General features: G+C 44.5%; 1 protein-coding gene across 1 annotated transcript in view; it reads right to left on the bottom strand.

The window, feature by feature from the left end:
* Ptprn2 (protein tyrosine phosphatase receptor type N2) overlaps positions 1-12,323 on the bottom strand; it is a 748,763-nt gene that overhangs the window by 369,878 nt on the left and 366,562 nt on the right. The window contains exon 11 of the mRNA XM_021179074.2: positions 6,828-6,907. Coding sequence (XP_021034733.1) covers positions 6,828-6,907 — 80 coding nt within the window. The remainder of the gene's footprint in view (positions 1-6,827; positions 6,908-12,323) is intronic.

Below are 12,323 nucleotides of genomic sequence, written 5' to 3'. Positions count from 1 at the left end.
CCTGGCCTGAAGCATCAGAGAGTCAGGCAATGGCTCAGTGACAGTGGGAGATGAGACCACAAGCAGGCATCAGTGCTCACAGGCACTGCTGAGGCCATCGGTGAGCCCATGATGAGGGGCTTGAAGCTGAAGCCAGATTTCAGAGCAAGCTTCCTATTTTCCCTTCTCCTCATCTAGTTGCCATGGGAACTGACATCTGTAGAATTCCCCAAAGGAGGCTTTTGACAGACATTGCTTTCCCCCTGTTCAGAGTCAGTCTGCTAAGCTGGCCTGTGAGAGAGACTGCAAGATGACCTAGTGTATAGGCTCATATCCTGCCTTCCTCCCCAAATGTTTATCTTGACCTTCTTGACCTGGTGTGTACAGGCTCATACCTTATCTTCCCCCACCCCAGAGGTTATCTTGAAGCTACTTATTAGCTATGCAAAGTCACTCTGTAGTGCTTGACCCTGTTTCTGGAACAAGCTACTCCCACTTAGGTGTGAAGGCACTATCATCACTAAGCCAAGAGGATAAGAGAAAGCAGACACACCCTTTGTGTATTAACAGAAAATGAAGATCAGCCAGTGAAGACACAGGTGGGGTACCTCAAATCTACAAAAGACAGGTTTGACTCTGCTAAAGATGGGTGAGGTGAAGAAGGAGCAGGTTTCTGCTGAGAGCCTCTGTGAGGTAAGAACTTCTTGAAGTTGCTGTTGCTAATGAGGGTCCCTTCTACAGACACAGCCCCAGCCCCTTGGGAGCATCTTCTAGTCACTGTATGCTGGCCATTGCCAGGAACTCTCCAATCAGGCATTCTCAAGTCTCTCTGTCTCTGTTTCTGTCTCTCGTCTCTCTCTCTGTCTCTCTATCTCTCTCTGTCTTTCTATATCTCCCCGTCTCTCTGTATCTCTGTCTCTCTGTCTCTCTGTATCTCTCTCACATACACACACACACACACACACACACACACACACCAGGCCCTTAAGGTCATGGGAGTGAAGGGGAGACACCAATTGCTGGCGAAGAGCAAGAAAGATGTTCAAAGAGAGCCAATTAACATCCACAAACCATCAAGGGGCCACAGAACACCACCTGCTTCTACCTGTCCATCTTCATCCTATCCTGGTGGTATTTTGACACCACAATTCTACACTGTTTATATATGTGCAGCCTAAGGTTGTCGGGGAGGAATTCAGGATAAGTCTTACAGTCACTGTCCGTCCTAGTGGTAATTTGTACTACTTTGGTTTTTTTTGTTTTTTGCTTTTTAAAGAGTTTATTTCATTTAATAGCTTGTAGTCTCCCATCCAGAGAAGTTGTTTACTGGCTTGCTCCTCATGGCTTGCTCAGCCTGCTTTCTTATACCATCCAGCACCTCTTGCCCAGGAGTGGCACCATTCGCAGTGGGCTGGATCCATCCACATAAATCATTATTCAAGAAAATGTTTCTTAGGCTTGCCCACAGGCCAATCTGGTAGGAGTGTTTTCTCAATTGAGTGTCTCTCTTCCCAAATGATACTAGCTGTGTCAAGTTGATTAAACACTAGCCAGCACACTGCCTCAGGCAGAGCCTGCCTAACACATCAGTCCAAGCCTGTAGGGGAGAATATGATTTTCTATTCTGAGTCCCTGTTTACACATGTAACTGCAATAGTCAGCTTTCTGTGATTGTAATGAGACACTTGAGAGAGTCAACTAAGGAGGAGGACAGGTCTGTTTTGGCTCACGGTTTCAGCAGGGTTGGTGTAAGATTGTTTTGTCTGCTGCTATGGGCCTGTGGCAGCACAGTACATCATGGTAGGAGCACATGGCAGAGGGGGCTATTCACGTCAAGGAAGTTGGGAAATAAAAAGAGGAAGAGATCTGAGTCCTAATGTCACTTTCAATGATGTTTTGTGATTGGCCCAGCTTCCTTCCACTAGGGTCACCTCATGAAGATGCCACCATCTCCCACTACCAACACAAGAGGAAGACTAAGCTTCTGCACAAAGCCTTTGGGGGATACTGTGTCTCCTCCCAGATCCATCCCCAATATTAACATGGGCAAAATCAACTTTCTATTTTGCTCAGTGGGTTTATCTCTAATTGTTAGCATTCTGTCTAAGCTCTGCCCCACAGTTACCTGGCAACAGCCAGGTGTGCCTGACTCACTATAAAAGGGGCTGCTTGCACCCTCCTTGCTCTCCTGCTCCTCTCTTGCTCTTCACTTCCTGCTCCTACCCTCTCTCCACGCCCCCCCCTTCTCTCTCCATGTGCTCATGGCTGGCCTCTACTTCTCTACTTCTTCTCTCTTCTCTCTTCTCTCTTCTCTCTTCTCTCTTCTCTCTTCTCTCTTCTCTCTTCTCTCTTCTCTCTCTCTCTCTCTCTCTCTCTCTCTCTCTCTCTCTCTCTCTCTCTCTCTGCTTTTCTCTGCCTCTACTATCCTTTTAACTCTCCTCCCATGCTCTTACTAAACTCTCTTCTATACTATACCATCATGTGGCTGGTCTCTCAGGGAGAAGGAATGCCTCAGCATGGGCCCACAGAGGCACCCCCTTTCCCCATACCTCACTACAGCTCCATAGAACATGTCCCCCTCTCTTTATCTTTTTATAAACACATCACTAAGCACTTCCTGTCCCAACCATGACAGACACCCCATTAGGTACAAATGAAGAGAGCAGTGTTGGACTTGAACCCGCCCTTGCACTGCTTGCTGTCATACACTGAGATCTCTGAACTCTACCCTATGTTACCCTCCAACCAGCTTCCTGTCATCTTGCTACCACTCTCTGCAGTTCTCTCCAATGTCATTTTCCTCATTCACATCACTGTCCACTTCCATGCAATCATCTTTATCCACAGAGCCACTCCCATCCACATCCCTGACCACACCCATGTCACCTCCCTTGCTCCTAGCCCAGTCCTCATCCAGAGCATTTCATCTGCCTTCTCTTTCCCTTCACCTTCTACATCTTACACCCAGTAGATGGCCCTTAACATCTTATGTGCCTCAACTTGAATCCCCCCCCCAAAAAGGAATTAAAAATACAAGTCAGACTGTATCACTCTGCTTTAAAAATCCTTTAGTGGTTATGGTTAAAACAATTTTATCTTGCCTTTGAATTTTTTCCTCCTGAGACCAGTTTGGAATAGGCGGTTCCTAAGTAGGCAGTCAGTAAATGAGCCCGGCACATACCCAGTGGCTATTACTCATTGTAGCCTCATGAGGTAGAAGTAGGAACTTTGGTAGGAAGATTCTGTCTTTGGATCATGAAGGCTTGGTAGCATGAGCATATTCTGGTGAGTATGGCTAATCTAATGGCAGTTCACTGAGTGGAGTCTCCATAGAGAGGAGAAAACAGAGGCACTGCCCTCTTCTAGATGAGTAAGTCTTTTGTTTTTGAAAAGAAGAATATAAAAGTTGACTAAGGACTAAGAATTATGGAAAAAACCCCAGTAAAAATGAGAGTAAGAAAGGATTTTCTTTTTGAAAAGGCGAGGACACAAAGCTCTGCCCCTAGCTGAGGAGCTACTGGCTGTTGATAGCTGCCAGGAGGAGAGTCCATTTTTGTTAAGGGTGTAGGTTGATAATGCTTCAGGGGAGGACCCACACTTAAGAATATCCACAAATTGAACTTGATGGGTTTTGAAAAAGCAGAACACAAGATGTTTCGTAGGTAAGAAAAAGTAAATGTGAGAGGAGTTGGAAGGGGGTGAATATAAAACGCAGAGCATGAAAGTCTCAACTAATAAAAAATGTGGGGAAAATGTGATAACTGACATCATGAAGGAAGGAAGAAAGGAAGCAAGCAAGGAAAGAAGGAAGGAAAGAGGCAAGTAAGCAAGCAAGGAGTCAAGGGAGGAAGGAGGCAAATAAAGAAGGAAGGAAGCAAGGAAAGAAGGAGGCAAAGAAGGGAGGCAAGGAAGGAAGGAAGGAGTCAAGGAAGAAAATGAACAAGGAAGGAAGGAGGAAGGAAGGAAGGAAGGAAGGAAGGAAGGAAGAAAGGAAGGAAGGAAGGAAGGAGAAAAAGACAATAGGCTTCATCTTCTCTCTCATGTGTGGAGTCTGTATTTTGAAAATTGGTACTAATAGAGGTGGGTTGTTAGAGTAGAGCAGCAGTGGGGAAGGGGAAAGAGAAGGTCATGGGATGCATATGATCAAAGGACATATATAGATGTACGCAAATGTCACTAAGAAGCCCAACTAGCTCTGTATAATTAATATGGCTTAATCAAAGAAGCAAATAGGTACTAAAATAAATGAATGAGCAGAATTCCCAAACAGCCATCACCTAGGAACAGGAAGAGAACCTAAATGACAGAGCAGTTGCACTTGCCACTCACAGTTAACACCATGAGGTATCTGATGGGGATATATGTGGTACTAAATGTATACCTACTCACTAATTTCTGTATTACTTTTTGTAAAATTATCTAAATAAATTTAAGTTCTGTTAGCAGGGTTATACCTCCCTTCACTAACAACAAAGGATGTCTCTATTTCACTCAGTCCCACGGAAACCAATGTAAACCCTGAGTGGGCTTTCACGTAGCCCATAGTAACCCCAGACATTTCTACAGAAGGCTCTGTTATGTTTACAGCTGGACCAACAATGACATCCCACTGTATGTCTGTCCCAGTAAGACACTGGGAAGCTTTTGATGACACTGGTAAAGTTCCACATGATCTTTTTAAACTAAAGGGCCCAGGAAATGCATCTTGAGATAAAATTCTACTTCTTGACCCACTCTTGGAGCTAGTCCTCAGTAGCTCATCCATGATCTCCCTGGAGCCAGGACTCTTTGAGGGTGGGAGTGTGTGCTTGCTGTATGTGGGGTAATATCTTCTTTTATGCATCCTTTTCTCATACGGCCTTGCATCAATCCATAATAAGATGGTATTGTTAAAAACATGAAAGGAGTACTTGTTTTTATATCATTTACACATGTTTGCAACTCTATACATTTTCAACACCTTTAGCATGTTCCTAGATGTAACCCAGCAGGTAGGCAGAGTCAGCATTATGAGACCTGTTGATAGACAAGACTCGATGCTTAACTTTCTATGCAATTTTTGCCTCAATTCAAAGTTAACACATGCATGGACACATTGAAATGGCCAGAAACTAGATCAGAGGTAACCAACCGTACTCCCTAGAAAGCCAGTAGGGAGGTATGGCTAAGAGAATGAGTGTGTTGACAACATGATGTTTTTCTTTTAAATAAGAAGACTGTTGGTGATTGATCTCTCTCTAGTAGAAAGCCACAGATTTACAAAGTCATGGAAGCACAAACTGGATTTGACTATCTTTTTTATTACTCTCAATTTGTTAGTTCTTCAAGAATCCCATGCACTCCTGTTCCATTTGATCTGTTCATAGTTCTTTAACCTTCTAGCCAACTCACTTCCTGTCCTGGGATGACCTGTCCACAGCAGAGGAGCATCTCTGCGTGAACCTCAGACAACTGGAAGGTCTTAAATGTGACCAGCTGTCACTCACATGAAGCAGATGTTCACATAGGAAAGAGGTAGCCTAAAGTCAGCATGGGACCAAAGCCATTGAAACCTAACTCCTTTCTTCTTGGGCTGCAGAATCTTCAGAACACCTCCTGAGCTATTGTAGCAGTAATGGCACAGGATTCCTCCACAGCACATCATAGCTCTACACACCTAACGACAAGACAACAAAATGACCCTATAAACCTCAGATCTGCCAACTCTTGAAGCCTAAGCACTTTGCTTTTCTAATCAGACTGCTATCCTGATCACAACACAAAGAACATCCAAGCACATGGAGTTCCCTGTGAGTTCGCTGTTGGACTCAACAGCACTCACAGCAGAAGAAATAAAGGATGTGTCTGTCCCTCATAGGTAAAAGCAAAGCACGTTCTACACTATGTCATCCCAAGACAAAGAAGCTACCATGAGGAGAGTGAAGCAAGGCAATTTCTAAGTCAATAGGAACAATGGCATTTAGAATTACTTATGGTTCACCAAGAAATAATTCACAGATATAGCAATGAACAGGGTTAAAGAGGACCAGTGTTCTGCCATGTCAGGGACTTCACCCTCAGCCTGGCCTCTCAGAAACAGCCTTAAAGTGTAAACATACTAGAAAAGTCACTCCAAACAGTGTTATGCCATCTGAATCTTCTATTCTACCAAGACTCACAGGCCACTTTGCAGGGGTGCTCAGTGAGTCGGAGAATATTTAGAAGATGTACTAACTGCTCTCTTCTCTTTCTCTTCTCCAAGTAGCTAGCCAGTGGCGTTTTTCAATGGCATTCCTGATCGCATCACCACAGTTATTCCTAGTCTATCAGGACAGAGGTCTCAGAGATGTCCTGAACATGTCTGTAAGTCACTGTGTCCTCTTTTACCTCTAGACCATAAGATGGGTCTATGGGGGCAGCAGCAAGGCTGGAGTGCTCCCAGCTGACATAGCAATGAAAAGTCATCTCACATGAAGCTACAGATACCAGCCCTCACTTTGCAAAGCTGCTTTTCTCTTCCTCAGCTCAGATGATGTAGCAAGATCGCTTAGCAGAAGCCAAGCATCAAGTGAGAAACCAAAGGAGGAGGCTTAGCTAGGCTTAACCCTACTCATGCCACCTTTGACTTGGCCAGTAGTGGCAGTGTAGATCTAGCCTCCTCTCTGCCATGAACGGCTGTGAACATGTGTGTGCACGTGTGTGTGTGTGTGTGTATGCATGTGTGTATGCAGATGTGTGTATGTGCATGCATGTGTACATGTATGTGTGCATGCATATGTGTATATGCATGCATGTGCATTCATGTGCATGTGTGTGTGTGGATGCGTGTGTGTGCATATGTGCACACACACATGAAGAGACAGCCTTACCTGCAGCCTTGGTGACATCTGCAGTTGTCATGTTTTGGATGTTGGCACTTACTTTGAAGGTCACTGCTGGTCCCGAAACTCTGGAAAAAAAATCATTTAGGAACAAGGTCATTTCTACATCAACACTGGGAGCTGCCTATCATCTTTGAGATCCAAAACACTGACAGGTTAGGGGCCCCAAGTAGCCTTTTGCCATCCCTCATGGTGTTTCTCTTGGATACTAAGGCTCTGTTTTCATTTCTAGTGATTCTATTGCTGACTTTACTTTCCACTAAAACATACACACATACACTAACACAAACATACACACACATAAACACACATACCTACACACAAACACACACACACACACACCATTGCACTGGGGATGGATTCTCATTAAAAGAAAAATACCCATATCCAATAATGGCAGACAGGAATTTCTACAAGCATAAAGGAGAAATTATTGTGGGAAAGGACCTTAGTCTTGAGCACAAGAGTCAAGAGCAGAGTGGGGAGAAGTGTTTTCAAACTTCTTTCTGCAGGAGCCACTTGAAGACCCATCACATCATTAAGAACTACTTAATACAAAAGCTGCTGTCAGGGAGTTGCTAGGCAGGAATTATCAAAATGCCTGTAGCTCTATAAATGCCAAGTTTAACATGGTTTTGAAGAAATGTATCACTTTACAGTCGAAATCATCTGAGGAACCTAGTGATATAGGAACACTTATACAGTAAGCACAGGACTGGGTATGTAAGGTCTACTCTTGAAGGCAGGTGAATCCTATCTCCACAATGATCCAAAGACTCTTCATGGAATGGACACCTTAAGTGCCTTCTGAAGGCAAATTCCTGATAGACTAGCAACAGGAAAATAGCATGTAGTGGGAGATGGCAGCTGAGGAAGTCCTGGTATGGGCAGCTGCCTTATTACCAAACTTCTGTACACCAGCCTCATACTCTTGTCAAAGAATAAAACTGCTGATGGAAATGAAACTACCACATACATACAGCCCTGTCCTCCCTCCTCCCTCTCAGGACAGACTTGGCTGCCATTTGCCCTCACCTAGAGTCACACCAAGATTCTGGCCCTGAACCTTTCTTTAAGCCTTACACTTAGCTGTGGGCTCATCTTCATCAACTATCTTCATCTCGGCCTCTGGATTTTCAGACTCAACACTCTCCAGTCAACCCAGGGCCTCAGCACTCTGGAGCTGGAAGCTGTCTTCCTACAAGACAGAAAATGACCATTCCAGCAACCTAGCATCACTTTGGGCTCAGTAAGATGTGTGCTGAGTAGTTATCTTCTCTGAGGAGTGCCACCCTCCTGCTTCTTATACCATAAACATCGAGAGCCCAAGTTCTGTTAAAATCCCTGGAAATACTGGTCATCTAGTCTAAATCTGTCTCACTGTATGACATAACCTAAGAAATACCTCTGTTTAGCTTTCCTTTCTGAGAATTTAGAGAACAGCCACTATGGTGCTGATATTGGAACAAGGGTGGCTGCCATGACCTTGCTCAGGCCAATGAACTGTCCCCATATATGTCCTTGTCCATGGACTCTCCCTTCTGCCTCTTAGATGGAACCCATCCAGTACCCTTCCTGGCCTTTCAGACCAAGTGGTTTCATTCACATCAGTACACATGCATGGACATGTTTCTTCCTTACCATGTCACATCCAATCACCTCTCCATGACTCATTCAGTTCTTTTCATATTTACCCAAGTAAGCACCAACAATGATAAATTCTCTCTTCTAACACCTTCTAGAAAGTACTTCACCCATGAACATTTGATGTCTAGTGCTTAAATGGATCACAAGACATTTACACAAGCAACCATTGACGATTCTTAGCTTTGCAGCTGGGTCATCAGCTCTGGGAAGCACTGGGCTAATTGTTTTGGGTCTTTACCCATTCGATGATGGATGACTGATTAACTTGTGATAGAGTCAGGACACTTAAGCCTAGAATTCTGCTGATGTTGACAATGTCCTTATTTATACAAGAAATGCCCAGCTACAGCAGCCACACCTAGAGCTGCTGGGAGATGACACCAGAGTCCATAGCAATCAGCTCCTCAGAACTCCAGGGTACTCTGGGTAGCTTGGATCCCTTCCTTCAAGTCTCATGTCACCAGCTCTATGAGAAAACAGTGTCAGAGTATGAAGTCATCCTGTCTGGGAATGGCTCCCAGGGGCTCCAGATATCATCTGGAAGATGATCCTCAGCATCAGCTCTTATTCCTACTGGATGGGATGTACTGCTGCCTGTATCCACACACAGCTCAAAGGAATTCTTGACTTTGTATCTCCAGAAGGGATTGGAAGGAAGGAAGGAAGGAAGGAAGGAAGGAAGGAAGGAAGGAAGGAAGGAAGGAAGGAAAGAAGGAAGGAAGGAAGGGAGGAAGGAAGGACGGAAGGAAGCAAGGAAGTTATTGGACACATTTGCTGAGGACTCTGGAGGAAAGTACCAGACACAGTCTCCAAATGCTGACTGCTCCCCTCTGAGGTGCCTCTCTTTTCACCATGTCTGGGAATAACTAAGGTAGATGGTTGTCTGAGACTTGGGCTCAAAGCTGAATCTGCTCTGAATTCTCAGACCTCATGGGCTTTTCCATCATAGCAGTCTCCAAGACTGGGCACTATGGTTTCCTAATATCTCTAGGAAACTTGTGCAAAGTATCCATCAATGAGGGCCAATGTCACTGAAAATGAGCCTTATGGTACCCAAAAATCCCCTAGTCAAAGTCTAGCACCTAGGCAGACAAAAATGTCACATGAATCCTAGGCAATGACATCGGACATTTAGGAACAGGTTTCATAGATACTATCTCTGTGTGGGTTTTGCTCATGAAAAAAGAAACTGGCCTTGCATGCTCAGGAGAAACCAAGGACATGGACTTCTGTACTTTGTGCCTGGTGTTTGGCTCCATGTTGTCCAACAGCTGGTTAGTTATATACAATGCTTACAAAGTAGAGAATGATTAGCCTAGGAAGTGGCCTAGTTTCTTTGTTGCGAAGCTATGCCTCTGGTGCCTACAATCACTGGTTCTACATAGAACCCAGAGATCACCTTGCTCCTTTGCCAACATGGCATTTATGGTTTTAAAGACATGGGGCACCCCTACATCCTATCTATCGAAGAACCAACTCACTTAGAAAATCATCCCTGAGGAGCCTCCTTGGTTGAGTTGGTGTGATCAGATTCCATGGGATTTTTTGAGGTACTCCAAATGACTTGCTCAGAATGCAAAGGGTCTTCAGGAAAGGAAAAGAGCCAGACTGAAATGCTCAGTGAGTAAGGGTCATTGCAAGATGATCTGCAGAGCCCGAGAAGGAATCTGCTTTGGTAATGTTGACAGTGAACCTTGGGACAGAAACAGTGATGCATCTACCTGTACTAGGATCTCCTGGGCCAACTATCATTCCAAAGTCACTCACTCTGGCTCACACAATGTTTGATCTCTCATCAGAAACAAATCAAACCATTGAATCTTCTCTAAGAAGTAGCCATAGCTATCAAACCTCATGGGAAGTTAGTTCTGTTGTCACACACAGATCTAACTGTGAACAACCCAGGTAGCTGCTCTGATATCCTGTGCAGCAGCTACCTGGGTTGTTCCACTCTTAGAGTCTAGCACAGCAAGGGATGTCCTGAACTGCAAGTCAGTTGACTCTGACATCCAAATGTACAGAATAAGCAAGTCCTCAAGCTATAGGTCACAAATTCTAAGTTTACAGGCTCCTCAGTGGATGCTGATGACTAGACCTTGAACTGATCAAAATACAGAGTATGGGGAACTGTGGAGGGCTTGGTCCTAAATGAAACATCTATAACATGCTCCTCACCAAACAGCTCAGGGAACATTGCAGAAGACAGACAGGAAAGACTGTAAGGCCCAGAAGTTGGCAAAATGGATGTGAAATGGTATCTTTTGGATACCATGGGGGCATTACACTCATGAATTTATAGTGGCTGTGGTTGTCTGGACAAGACCTATACAAGAGTAAGACAGTCAAAAGTTCAGCATGGGTGGGGGAGGGGTTCCTACCTGAGCATCTTTGCAGTTAAAGACTTACTGCTCAATAGCAGGTCACATATGTACATGACATACTGCACACCCCATAGAAGCAAGAGAAAGCTCAGAACTGCTGTGTAGTTAGGGAAATTCCCTGACAGGAAGAAAGCTGAGCACTGAGTCAGAGGAAATGCCCAGGTGCAACTAGGAAACAAAGGCACTGTTTGTTCTTTGACTTCCAAATTTCCTTCAGAGTTGGTGATAATTACTGAGAACACACCACGGGCAATCTCGTTATCCCTGGGAGCATTGTTCCTCTGAAGTCGCTGGATATGGTGAACACTTGCTGAGATACTGTCCCCAGGAAGTAGTCCAGGTTCTTGGGGCTCAAGCCAAGGTGTGGTGGTTACATAGACTTTTGTGTACATTTGGGTTCAAATCCACCTCATTCAATCTACACTATTGAATGATCAGAATCAAACTCACAGCCTAAACAGAACATTGAAGACATGCAAATTTTCTCCATGAGTGCTAGGAAGCTCGTCAGCTCTTCAGCATCATGCCCAAGCTATTCTTAAACTGGCAAATCACTAGATAAAATCATGCAAGTACAGACTGTGCCTCCTCATTTAGCGTCAGCTGGGGACATGCACATTGACAGCCAGTGTTTGTTCTGTGTGCCCAGGAATGACCATGAACCTGACACACATCTGAAATAACTCACATATACAGTTGTATGAACCACAAGGACTCACTGTTCTTGCTACCTTGCAGAAGCTCTGCATACCCACTGCTGACCTCCTTGCCATCTTTGTGGTACACCTGCAGAGTCCACACACTGGTGCCTTGGAGACTCACTAGCCAGTTGTGTACCTGCTACTTTCCTGCCCTGTGAGTTTGGCCTCTGAACAGTGGTGAATCAATAAAACTGGGATAATATGTCATGACTTGGAAGATCTTTGTTTTAGGGTTTTATTGTTGTTTGGTTGATTAGGCTTTTGTTTGTTTTGAAGGCAAAAATCCCATGATGGGATTCATATGGGCCTGGAATCTTTAATCCTTTTGCTTTATCCTTCTTAGTTCTGAGATGACAGGTATGCACTACCTTGCCTAGTAATACATAGAGATAATTGTGGTGTGTGTGTGTGTGTGTGTGTGTGTGTGTGTGTGATCACTGAGAGGGGGGCTCCTTATGTGGCATGAACTTGCCTTAAACTCAATAACCTGCCTCTACCTCCTATAGATAGAACTATAGGTACATACTACCACATGGGATGGTCTGGAAATTTGGCAGTTGGGTTTTGCATGATGGAACAGACACAGTTACTACAGGCTATCTCTCTAAACTAGTACTCTGGATCACTGCTCATAGTTAGATGTTCCCTCTCCTTCATGCCCTGCTTCTACCCCAGCTGGTGACCCTGTGCATGATGTCTCTCACAGCCCAAGCATTGTCTTACCTTGTGCAGGAGCTTGATGTCTGGCATGAACT

The sequence above is a fragment of the Mus caroli genome, chromosome 12 (genome assembly GCF_900094665.2).
Source record: "Mus caroli chromosome 12, CAROLI_EIJ_v1.1, whole genome shotgun sequence".
In the NCBI taxonomy this organism is placed as follows: Eukaryota; Metazoa; Chordata; class Mammalia; order Rodentia; family Muridae; genus Mus; species Mus caroli.
The sequence above is the reverse complement of the archived record's forward strand: the minus strand, read 5'-3'. Positions and strand labels throughout refer to the sequence as shown.